Here is a 13,439-nt window from a genome sequence, read left to right on the forward strand (position 1 = left end):
ACTGTACCATAAATACCCCGCTCAGACACAGTATGCAGACTCCGAGACAACAAGTACCATATTTTGACTTCTTTTGTTATGACGCGGCCGGGGATCGAACCCCGGACCTTTCGCTCTCCTGGCGGACGCTCTACCACTGAACCACAGAGGCGGTCTGTAGCATTTGATCGTCAGTGTAACTGTATAGCATATCAGTATGATTGCTTTGTTTATTCTTCTATACACGCTGTTTATAGGTGTTTATTAACATATAATGTTGCTTCACTGTGTGACAATGCGTTAGAAATCGACATTTTGTCATGATCTAAATTGTATCTTTCTATTGTGTGTTTGGTAAGTATCAATGCTTTACTGTTAGGTAATTTTGTTGCAGTAATCTTTTTTTGTTTGTTTGTTTAACGCCGCACTCAGCAATATTCCAGCTGTACGACGGCGGTTTGTAAATAATCGAGTCTGGACCAGACAATCCAGTAAAAGAATTCACAAAAATCGATCTACGCAATTGAGATACGATGACATGCATCAACCAAGTCAGCGAGTCTGACCACCCTATCCCGTTATTCGCCTCTTTCGACAAGCATTTGCTGAAGACCAGTTTTAACCCGATGTTTACTAAGTGAACGGTTATTCATTGACAAACAATACATGACTCAAAGTCTTGAGGAACATCGAAAATGTATCGAATATCTGCGGATATATGTCGAGTCATTGGGGTTCAAGTTAACGAGGTGTTGGTGTGTGCTTCCCATGCTTTTGGTTTGTTTTTGAATCTCTCTAAGTGCTAAAACACGCCGAATTCCAGCTTAATATCGCCGTCGGATAAAATATTCAAGTCTGAGCCGGTCAAACCAATGGTCGATAGCATGATCAACGTCTCTGGCGTCTGGATGACAAGGCGATGACAAAATTGTGACCACCCGATCTTCAATAGACTGCTCTTACAACAAACAAGATATACCCAGGACGTATTCTCCCCGGGTGTGGATGTTCTTTTACGACGCACTTCCAGCTATATCACGACTGTCTCAAAACCTGTGGTTGATATTACGAACAACTTATCCGGGTATGATGATACGCAATCAACGAAGTCGCCACCCGATCCAAATTATTGTCTCTAGACTAACAGATAGTACCCGAAATATATTTATCGATACGGCTAAATACAATTAATTCAATAAGTGATTCAGAGTTGAGAACGGGATCAATATAGGCTGCTGGAGCTTGAAAGGTGGTTGGAATGGGGGGTTGTTTTATTGAATATATGCTCAGGCGTCTGTTCGACATTCTTAGTCGCCCCTTAAGACGAACAAATGAGTGCTTGAGACATATGCATATTCTATTCCAGAGAGGGGTAGTGTTCAATGAATACGTGAATCAAATTAAGTGAGTGAGTGAGCTGGGTTAACGCCGCTTTTAACAGTATTACAGTTATATCACGGCGTGTCAGCTTAATGTGGGGGGAAAGACCAAAGTGATGCAGGTCTCAGACGTTTACCACTTCGGTGAAACCCACGAACACGGGTATGGTGCTGACAAACCTAAAAACTTAATCGGGGCGAACCGGGATTCGAACCCACAATCATAGGTTTCTGGCGTGTCAAGGGACGCAACTCTGCACAGTGAATCGCGGTGCCTTAGACGACTAGGCCACCCATGAACCCACATGAATCAAAGACTACGTGAATACTTACAGTTGCCATATTTTTCCGAGTATTTAGTATTTTTTCTTGTCCTGTCAACTTCACTGTTCATACGATAGGCGGAATCGTAGAAACACTTTCAGAATTAAACTGGCAGAAAAGTTCTTCAAAAGGAAACAAAACAACTTGTTGGCATTTGCTGACATTTGTGAAAAATATTTTTATTGAAAGTTTTGTTGTAAAAAGAAACCTAAACACCTCATTTAAGCTTTAATTGGACACTTTAGTTGTCTGTGTTTGATGAAAAGCGGCGAACATGGCATAATTTGTCTTTGTATTAGATGAAAGGTTAGTTATATGTGTACCACATTTGCGTCATCGTCCGTGGCTGCAAGGTTAAACTGGCAGTGAGGCATTGATACAAAGGTTGTACGCGCATTAATTGTATACACAAGACTGGTCGTATTACATTGTTGATTTAGATCCCCTTGCCGTCACCTACGTTCTGTATTTCGACTCTTCACGCAGCCACAGCCCCGTTCGACAAAACAAGCCAGATAGACATTGAGGACTCATTACAATCGCTGCTTAATGTGAAACGTGCTATATTTACCATCACTGTGGTTAGTTATACGCATGCGTCGTAACAGGCAGTGGTCACACTTGTGTCGTGTGCAGAAAGGGAATTCCTCGGTGACGTATTTAGGTCACGTGTTGCCTTAGGTCTTCCAACCTTTAGCGTCCTCTAACACTGCGACATTGGTTAATATATGTTCCATAATTGTCGTAGTGACCATGTGATGGCCAGTGAGTAAGTGGGTTCGGAATTACGACACTTTCAATTATATCACGTTATCATTATTTCAGTTATATCACGGAGCGTCAGCGTACCGTCATGGTAGAGAACAGAACATTTACGCAGGTGTTAGGGCTATAACATAACACTGAAGCAGATTGAGGACGGGTCCAGTGCCGATAGACCAAGAAACATATCTTGAATTAGAATCCAAGTTAGAGTCCGGTTCCACAAAACGTACTTAGTGCTAAGATTATCCAAAGCATATGTAAAATATGGGAGTTACGATCAACTTTGCGCTGAGATCGCTCTGTGGAACGGCTCAGGTGATACTTGCAAAGAAAGGGGCATAACTCTGCACAGAGAATTGCGGCGTCCTTAGACCTTTACACAAAGGTACCCCGGAGCGCAGTTAGTCAGTTGTATTTAAAACTCAAATTCCCTTCTTATTTTTAATCAACCGAAAAGAAATGCTTTAGACATTATGACTATGTTTCGGCATATAAAACAGGCTCAAACAATAACGCTATCAGATTAAGCATCAATATCATTTCCTGGAATATATTCATACAAAATGGAAATTAAAAAAATGCCGTCATGTGCAGTGCATAAAAACTAAATTTGTCAATAATCGATCCACTGTATTACGTATTCCGGAATTCATCAAGAATCTGACAGCAAGTGAAATAGAACCCCGCTAAAAAACGAATTTCAATTTCAATTCTCTGGCAACGACACGTGGAGATGTTAGTGATGGAGCATCCCCCGCGAAGATGCACGTGAGATGCGCGTTTGATTCTAAAAACAGCAAGGGGTCTTTTTAAAGGGTTTGTAAGTGATGAAAAAGAAGATAAAAATGCAATCACAATGGAATCTGACTCACCACGGGGGGTCTCATGAGTGGGCGGGGCTAATACACATTAACCAATTAGCCGCGACCTCCAGCGAGAGACAGGGCGATGCGCACACGTGATAGGTCGGCATGCTCTGACTTTAACAGGTGAGGCGGAAAATTGAATAGCAAATTTCAATGGAGGTTAATCTGAGAAGCAACTAAACACACGAGCTGCCTAATCTGCTGGAATGATTGTTTCTGTGTTTGTTCTCATAATTTGATAATGTTCTAAATTAGTCTTGTGACATCACTATTCGCATTTGAACAAACTGATGCTGTCTGTAAAATTCTATTATAATCAAAAAGTCATTTAAAGAGACAAAAATAATCATTATCTCGTTTAAAAAAGACGCTTCATAAGGCCTGTGGTAACATGACTATTTATTTCATGATGAAATGTATCTGAAAATATCAAATCGATATCTCGAGTGAAATAACATTTAATGCCGCAACTCTTGCATTCTGCTTCACGGTGTTTCCCGTGGAAGATCGTGTAGATTAGTAAGGAAATGGATGCTAAATAGAATTTTATTTGTCTTATCAAATAACGTTTTCATTTCATCTCGCGGCCTGAATAAGTTGATATCTTCACTTGTAGCTGCTCGACTTATTATAAAATCAATTTTGTTTGGTCACTCAATGAAAAACAGGTTTATTATTAGACAAGAACAGGCATATATATTCAAAGTATTAGTTGAAATGAATGATGCTTGAGACGTGAACACTTACACGTAAAATAGTGAATTGATGGTGAATTGGGGAGCTTTAGACGACAGTGCCTCCAGGTGTGTGATCCTGTGCGAGAACCTCCCTGTAAGCTGTACCATTTATGAATACTTTTTAACCGGTTATCTTCAATGTTTAAGAAAGATCATATTCCTCTTGATAGTTCAGTTACGAAGACTAGAGTCGCCAGAGACAAAGCTGACCTTCTACCTTCAACAGTTAGAATGTTCCACCACTGTTATCATATCTCTCCACTCAGTTGATACAACCAGTGGCATTTCTAAACTAGGCTTCTCCCAAGACGGACAAAAACATATATTCTCTATTTCTAATTTTCCGGGCGCTTTGCTTGCGAATAAACCAGTATCAATTTCTGCCTCCTCAAACGCCAACAATCGCCTCGCAACAATAGCTGCGTTGACTAAAAAAACGGCATCGAGAATGAAACAAACACAGGGTGTATCAGTCACGAAGCTTTCAGACTTCCGAACAAAAGACTAGCATTATATCATGTCTTAAAGCAAGCTAACTAATTCTTTGATGAAATGCTTTATGAATTTTCATGAAATCGACGAAATCATCTCTAATACTTCTCTGTCATCGTTCATGGATTAATTTCGGCAACGGCGCCTTTTTCCGTTTTTTGACAGTGCCACTTGTTCCATCTTTTGATATTAACCACTCTATCATTTCTACGATTGCCATTGGTGCCCAAAGTGTTCTGAGACGACCTGCCGCCCGTCCCTCACAATGGCGGACCATGACATCCCACAATGGCCGCCATGTTCCCCGATGAATATCCCGCTTATTCAACCTCAACCAAGATTAGTCATAATAGGAACTGTCCCTTAGAGTTCTCATTGCACCCAAGATTGAATTTTTAATGGAATTGTTGAATGGGATGTGCTCTGTGCAGGCGAAATTGCTTTTCCAAAGATTAAAAGCTAATTTGAAACCTTTTTGAGTAATGGCGTCAGTGATTGACCACCTGACGGCCGCTAGAGGGAACTGGTCACCACGTGCTGCACGGGCAACACGTGCAACTAATGCGATTGACACGAGGGGTTATGTCAACAGGCAATTGAGAGAAAAAACATGAGATGAAATTAATACTGCACTTATTAACGTATTGCTGTTTAGAGACAAAACAACTATCAAATTATTGTCTGCGACGCACGGAAGGAATTTATTCATTTTTTTTTTCAAACAAGGCAGTTATCGATTTTTGTATGATCTGATTGCATAGTTTGTCTTCGTTTTCACCAAGCACTAACTTGTTTCTATAACTATTCACGTGCTGTGATAAATAAAAGAAACATGACTCTGTATCGACATACATGTCACACACACTCACACACTCTATGTCCAATGGAAAACTTCAGTTTTGAAAGTTACGGAAACCCCTTATTTAATGGTGAGAAAATCATCAGGAATATTTAAATGGCTGACAACTAAAACTGTTTCGTTTTTGACACTTGCAAGTTGTGGACTTCTGACATGAAAAGGGTCGAACTCCAAGATAAACAAACATGTATTGTCTTCATTTTTTATCTCCCCAAAATTAGATTGGGTCAAAGACATACGCATGTTCAAATATTAGGAAAAACGTTTCCTGAAACCTCCTATCTGAGGGTTTTGTCCTGACTGTTACCTGTACATTTAGAGTTGTAACGAGTCAAGGAAACATAAATAGAAGAAACGTACACATAATTATCATAAGTATGAACATTTATGATCACTTTCATAAAAAAATATTTTATGATTTACCCGTCCTATTATTTGGCAGTTCTTGCCGGCCTTGTTATATGTAACATACACCACTCATAGTGTCATCGAGATGCTAGTATGTGGAGTTACAGAGACGGTACACGATACACGGTACACTATACACAATGCACGGTGCACGAAGCGCGGTTCACGGTGCACGCTTCACGGTACACGATGCACGAAACACGGTACATGATGCACGGTTCACGAAGCACATGAGCAAGCTTTAGTCGAACCCTACAACACGCAGATGTGTTGCACTAATCAAATATTTCCCAGACCCGCGTGAATAAATTTAAATCGAATCCAACCCAAGTCCCGAATGTTTTGGCAAGTCTGGATTGGATTGCCTTATCAATTAAGATAATCCTGGGATCCATTTGGATTATGTGTTTTATTGTGTAGTTATTTTTTAATAAGATTTATATACTTCTGGAACTTAATGTCAGTCGAGGCCTGACGCGAATCTTGACAATAGCTTGTGTATCCCACATGCTGTAATCAATAGTTCTCTCTAACAGAAATGAAAGAGATCTCATTTCTCGATTCATATTAGATTTCCCTTCAGCTATCATTGGAAAATGTCAAACATATGATATTAGCAGTTTTATGTTGTTTGGTTTCAAATTTATGTCCTTGAAAAACGTTATCAACCTGCAAGAAGTAGGTTTAAGGGCTTTAAAGAACAAATATATCTGTAAATTGAGGAGACATGGTGCTCTATAGTCCACGCATTCTCAAACGTTTAGTCATATATCACTTTATCTATGACCGAGTGAGTATGGTTTTACGCCGTTTTAAGCAAAACTACGGCACTACAGAGACGTGGGACACTAAGGATATGTTGGGAATGGAACCTGGTCCTTTGGCATAACGAACGAAAGAAGCTGTTTCTTTTCCAACAGGTGGACATATTTGCAATTTTGTCCTCAATTCTTCAATTGCATGTTCTTTTGGGGCGGTGAGATAACGTAGTGGTTAAATCATTCGATCGTCACACCGAAGGCCCGGGTTCGATTCCCAACATGGATACAATGTGTTAAGCTCATTTATGGTGTCCCACTCCATCGTATGCGGCAATAATGCCCAAAAGGCGGCGTAAAACCATACTCACCCACTAAGGTCTATAGTTTAGTTTGTGATATGTGCTGTTCCCGATTTCGATCTGCGCCCTCCATAATCTTGCAGACAAGCGATTGGAATTGTCAACTATCTCCCCCTCGTGTGATAAATAAATAAAATACCAGGATTCCTTTATGATATCCTTAGAGATACGAGATTCAAAACAACTGAAAATGTAAGTAGCAAAAACTTCAACCAATTTCGGTTTGTATTGAGTCCTTAACAGACAAATACTCCTTAAAAACAAAATGAGAAATCCCCTTCTCCAAATGTAACAATTATGATCATCTGTGGGTAGCAGCTAGCGAAACCTCTTCACATTACGTATTATAATGGTTGTGTGAAAAGCTGTTAACGAAAGACAGATGTCCTCTACATTCCAGACGTTTTATCTTATACCCCCTGATAAAACTGATGCGATTTGATTGGTCGGTTAGTCTCACTGAAGTGTCATATTAACGACAATTTTCTTAAATAGCAGCTGCCCAGAGTGTGTGTGAACGGCATCTATTTCCTATACGCCGAGGATGTCCAAAGAAGATTTGCTTCTGTCACATCATTTTATCATCCCTAACTGGTTTTCACGGGAGATGCCTGGGTGAGATGTCCTAAGACATACCGCTGCAGTGAAATCGCATGATTAGAACGATATGAGACGTCTTCGGTTATCATGACGTCACAATCAAATGACATCACTAATCTCGGCCACTGGAAGTTGTTGGCTGTACTTTTTACACCCAAGACACTGGTTATTATTGTTTACAAACTGAAAAAGGTGAAAGCATGATTTAGGCTGATGGTTAGAATCTCACTCTTTGCTATCAAATATAAAAATGCCCATAAAGGTTTTAAACCTTTATCGACTCGTACTGATACATTTGATGTCACAAGACACGAGGATATGATCATATCGTCGATAAAAGTTTTAAACCTTTAATGATTCGTGTTGATATATTTCAGAAGACACGAGGGTGAGATTCTCTATGTCGACACTTTTCATAATTTACGACAGGCATGGGTTGTAGAATAGGTCTTCAGCAACCCATGCTTGCCGTAAAAGGCGACTATGCTTGTTGTAAGAGGCGACTAACGGGATCTGGTGGTCAGGCTTGCTGACGTGGTTGATGCATGTCATCGTATCCAGATTGTGTGGATCGGTGCTCATGATGTCAATCACTGTTTTATCTTGTCCAGGCTCGATTATTTCCAGACCGCCGTCATACAGCTGGAACATTGCTGAGAGCGGCGTTAAACAACAAACAAACAAATCATAATTTTATTAAATTAATATGTATGTTTTATTGTTTCAGTGTTGATCATGGCTGCTGGGCTTCTGATGTACCCACTTGGTTTCTCGACGCCATTTTTCCAGTATTACTGTGGAGAAGGGGCGGGGCCCTATTCAACAGGCCACTGTCAGATTGGCTGGAGCTACATGCTGGCCATTATGGGCGTGTCTCTCTCCATCTTTTGTCCAATACTGTCCAACTTTGCTGACGTCAAGTACGACGAGGACGATTATTTGGCGTTTGTATGACGTCATGTGTGATGTCATTCTGACGTCATAAGTGATACGAAAAAAACTGAATACGATTCATGTATCGCGTGTGATAACATGTATTATGTCATGTATGACATCAAGATGTATATTTTCCTATGTACAGCTTATGGATTACTGTAGAATTCTTCATCAGAACAGGCGTAGCGGTGAAGTCATTCGTCCTTATCTTCTCGAGGCAAGGCAGTTAATAGACGATAAAAGTCCTGCTGCCATCATTCCCGAACTAGGCTAGAATTTCTAGTTATATTTTGGCTATATGAATAGTCCAATCAAAATCGTGTAACGGAATCGACATCCGGTTCGATGGCGACTGCAGTGAGGGAATTCGGTCGTTTGCAGATTTGCAAATTATGTGTACCTTCAACTTGGCGTCGACAGATATTTTCCAAATCTTTCCTTTTTTGTTGTCATCAATGTGCTCAAGCGTTGTGCTACAATCCACATGTACTGGTTGAGGCATGGAATGTGAAACTTTTCTTTTAACATGATCAGATGGGGCGACGCCATTTTGTTCGGTACGAGAGGTGGAATCTGATTGGTCAATAGGAGGGACATAGAAGGGACATAACTCGTAAGAGGCACTGATGGCGCTATGATCGGGACACGAAATGCCAGCTGAGTTCGGCGATAGTGGAAACTGGACATTTAACTCCCTTGCCTCAAGAAGATGTTCGCCCATGAAGAAACTCCACACTTCCTCAATAACGCAATTCAATACTGCCAGCATTACAGAGGGAACACGTGGCTCTAACCATCGTAAGCTGTCTCCTTAAGCTTCGTCTGTCTGTAAAATGTGGTGAAGATGAAGAGATCATTAACAATGTGACGACACCTGTGAAACATTATATGATGACAATGCTGAGGCATCAAAATTGATTCAGGTCATGAAACAGCATTTTATCAATTCTATCATCCAGTTCGATCAAAAAAGACTCGCTATCCTTCTTAAAAAGCTTCTCAGTTCACACAGAACAGGTCGACAACCATCTGAACATTGGGACCAAGAAAGTGATCTACCTTCAAGAAGCGTAAAATTCCATGTCGAAAACTTCGCGGAAAATATGGTGATAAAATGTTGTTTCATGACGAGATGACGGACATCTACAAATGCAGATCTGAACATCGTGCATTACCACATAACAGACACACGATCTCGAACGTATTATATATGTGTGATAAGTGCAATGGACAACTGTTGTCAATTTCCAATGATTTGTATATTTTGTGTTTTTCCTGTACAATATTGTGCTGACTATACCCCCTTCATCAGTGTTTCATGTACAAACAAACGCGCACTGTATCCAAAAAGTAATGTATCATCGTTAAAAAAGCATGTACACTTTATTGAGAGCGGTTGTATTAACCAAAGGTACTTCAACTCATACCTATATACTGAACAAAAAATGTTAAGGATCTCTAATATTTTGATAAGTCCTGAATTAGTTGTCTGCTCCGTATTCACTTCGAAAATATATCGCCAAAATATGCATGATCCCTAACCTTTTTTGTTTAGTATATGAAGACGGTAAATTATATTGTTGTTGCATTTCAAAAACTTGTTAAACCGGTCAACACTGAACAAATCATATCGTACATAAGCAGTGAGACCTCGTTAATCTGGACTGTTAGTCCGGAAACCTCACATTCAGGACGATGTTGTTGCGAACGTCCATATAAATATACAGCAGCATTACTCCGCAGCCACGATTAATTAATCCGGACATGTCTTAATCCGGACGATTTCACAAGGAATTACACAGTCCGGATTAAAGAGGTTTCGTTTTCCATGTTTCATCACTTCCATTAAAGGTAACTTAAATTGTTAATATTTTATGATGTGATGTGATGTAAAAGTCGTCACAATATTTGACATAAATCAAATTTGTATGTTAAACTACTTGAAGCAAATCTATATCATATATCAGGTTATTATGTTTGACAGTTCGCTTTACATTTTCTGTCAATCACCACGGCTTTGACCTATGAAATATTTTTCCTCATCTATGAGCAATTTGATTTCAATATCTCCAGTTATGGCAAAAGTGTATCGTCATTTCATCGTACCATTTCTCACTGACTCGCACAGCCCAAGACTACAGATTACCACGTATTTGGTGACGAGCTGATGTTTCAAATGTGGACATGTTATTTTGATCAGTGCCGTGTGCAGTTTAATTTAATGCGAATATGACGTATCACTGTATTATATTCGTGTTCCTTGTGTCAAGATTTACGTTCAAGAAGTCCAAATGTTATTCAAGCATTCAAAAGCATTAAATATGTTTTGAAGAAATAAATGATGATACAATTGACACGTGTTCTACGATATTTTGTGTCTATTCGATTATCTGATTGAAATGCACATGTCGTCAATGACGGATCTTATTATAGAATGAAATGGAACTCTGTGCAACTATACTATGTAGCCAGTGGCTATTATGACATTATATCGAATTGGCATTTAAACGAACCCGATCCGAGTGAACTTACCTTCAATTTAGATTTTTTTTAAACTATACTACTCAAAGTTTGACAAGGATCACCACTTCAAAAGGCAACACATCAAATCGTGTACATTTGTTGAAAGAAGCAAAGACAATCTTGCGTGAATGTTTAATGAACACACGTCCGTTGTCATGCACCACACAATACCAACAAATATATGACAAATAATCAGTTAGATCACCTGTCAACATGAGAGAATCTGACCAAAACTGAAGCGTAAATAATCAAGAAAACACATTCATTGTCCAAAATGCACTCTCCAGTAAAAGCATTTCCGACTTGCCTTGAAGGACAGGGCGTCGTGATAGGGAGATCTGCAGGTCATTCCACTGTGTTCGATAGGGTTGAGATCTGGTGACCGGGCTGATTATCCTGTGCGGGACGACGGTTTCCTGTTCCAAGTAGGCTTCAACGCCCCTTGCACAATAAGGTCATGCAATATCGGCCATGAGGATGAAGTCCGGTCCGACTGCACCAGCATACGGTCTCACGTACACATCCAGAATGTCATCCCTGTTGCGTCTGTCATCATGCCCCGCTGTCGGACATGGAAATATTTTTTTCCAGCTTGACTGATCCCACCCCAATTCATGATTGAACCCCATCCATAGCGGTCATGTTGGACTGCTAAAATCTTTCTTCTTGTCTACGCCACACTCGGGCACGACGATCTGTGAAGTCCAGATAGTATCTCGATTAATCAGTGAAAAGAACTGGAGCCAAGTCCTTATCTGTCCAATTGACGTGATCTTCATCCCAGTCCAAACATGCCTGCCTGTGATGTCCGGTCATTGTCACGGAGACGATCGCGCACGAACTGAGTAGAAACGTTAACGCCACTGGCGTTCCGCAGGTCATTTCTGAGTGTGGTGGCAGTCACGACCACACTTTGGTTGACACCAAAGATGTTTGCGACGTGGCCTAATTCTTCGGTCGTCAAACAACGTCTTTGACGCAGAGGGTACAGAAGTACGGGGGAAAGTCCGTGACCCAAATTGATTGCTTCACTGTGATGAGTGTTCTGACTTTGTCTACATCTTCTAAGAAATCCTTCCTCCTCCACAGTTTATTAAATAGCGCTTCTTCCCCTAGAGCGGAAGGTCGGTGGTTCGATCCCTGGCTGCGTCTTACCAAAATACGTTTTTAGATGGTACCAGTTGTTCCTGGTGCTCGGGATTTGGGGGCGAAAACAATGACTTGTCAGCTGTCTGAGTGGGATATTTAAGCTTTGCTGGTCCTATTCTCTGGAACTCTCTCCCATCACACATCAAGGATTCTTCATCTCTTGGCGGCTTTAAATCTCACCTGAAGACATTCCTCTTCAGAAAATTCTATGAACTATAAATACGCCTCAATATAAGAGTGTTTCTTAGTCCATTATTATTTTTTTGTAATCATCATTTTCAATGACCTTTTGTGTTGCGCATCTGCCATTTGTATCGAATTTGCGCTATATTTGTCCACATATTTTTAGCCATGATGTTAAACTACAGCATGATATCTCAGTGGGCTTGCACTGTAAAACCGGCATATTAGTCCGGACTAGTACAAGCAGCCACACGCAGTCAATTAAATATAGAGTTAAATACGCAATCTCTCTCTCGCTCAGTCGAAAAGCGTGACATATATGGAATACTGTAAGGGACATTCTCACATTCTCGCGATCTCGACCTTTGGAAACAAGCCAAATAGGCCAAAAGTACAAGATTGGTCCAAATCTCGCGATCTTATGGTATCACATTCATGTGTTTTTTTTGTACATAGTCCCTTTTGACAAAATTCGAGAACGCGAGCATGGGAGGAAAAGAAATGGGGCATTTTCACGTTAATGTGGCCTGATTTGACACGTCCAATTTAAGAGATTGCGAGACTTTACATGATGTCCAACATTTCGCATTCTCGTGTTCTCGACACATGACAAACAGTACTGGTTACAAAACGTACGAGATCGCGAGAACGCGAGATTTTGGCCCTCACAATATTCCATAGACACAACTATCAATGCAAGAAAATGTCAGCCACTCCAAAAAAAATGTTCATTGGCATGTTGTGTTCTTATTACAAAAACGCTTGACAGGGGCACAGAGACCTCGCCGTAGCGGAAATGATACTGCTGTGTGACTGTGGTTGCTATGGACGCCCGTATCCCAGTAATTGCGTCCCACGAGTTTCTTTTGTGCGGCGGACTAATCACAACATGCCATATATATCAATAATTAATCTACCGGCAGACATGATCCAGTGATATAATATACAAAAGGTAATCTTCGACATGATTAATAAACCCTTTTCATTGGCAACCTTCCATCGTTACCGTCGTGGTCCTTCTCTCTTATTACATCTGATATTGTTCTCCGGATATTAGAATTTCTCCCAATGGGTGTACATCTCTCCACAATTATATCTGTATGATGTATACAGTCTGGT

At 40.4% G+C, this 13,439-nt stretch overlaps 1 protein-coding gene across 1 annotated transcript in view; it reads left to right on the forward strand.

The window, feature by feature from the left end:
* The window catches only part of LOC124134946 (LHFPL tetraspan subfamily member 2 protein-like), a 36,347-nt gene extending 25,528 nt beyond the window's left edge, over nt 1-10,819 (forward strand). The window contains exon 2 of the mRNA XM_046500065.2: nt 8,257-10,819. Coding sequence (XP_046356021.1) covers nt 8,257-8,483 — 227 coding nt within the window. The 3' untranslated portion in view covers nt 8,484-10,819. The remainder of the gene's footprint in view (nt 1-8,256) is intronic.
* The last annotated feature ends 2,620 nt before the right edge of the window (nt 10,820-13,439 follow it).

This window comes from Haliotis rufescens, unplaced genomic scaffold (genome assembly GCF_023055435.1).
Source record: "Haliotis rufescens isolate VD_foot unplaced genomic scaffold, xgHalRufe1.0.p SCAF_15, whole genome shotgun sequence".
In the NCBI taxonomy this organism is placed as follows: Eukaryota; Metazoa; Mollusca; class Gastropoda; order Lepetellida; family Haliotidae; genus Haliotis; species Haliotis rufescens.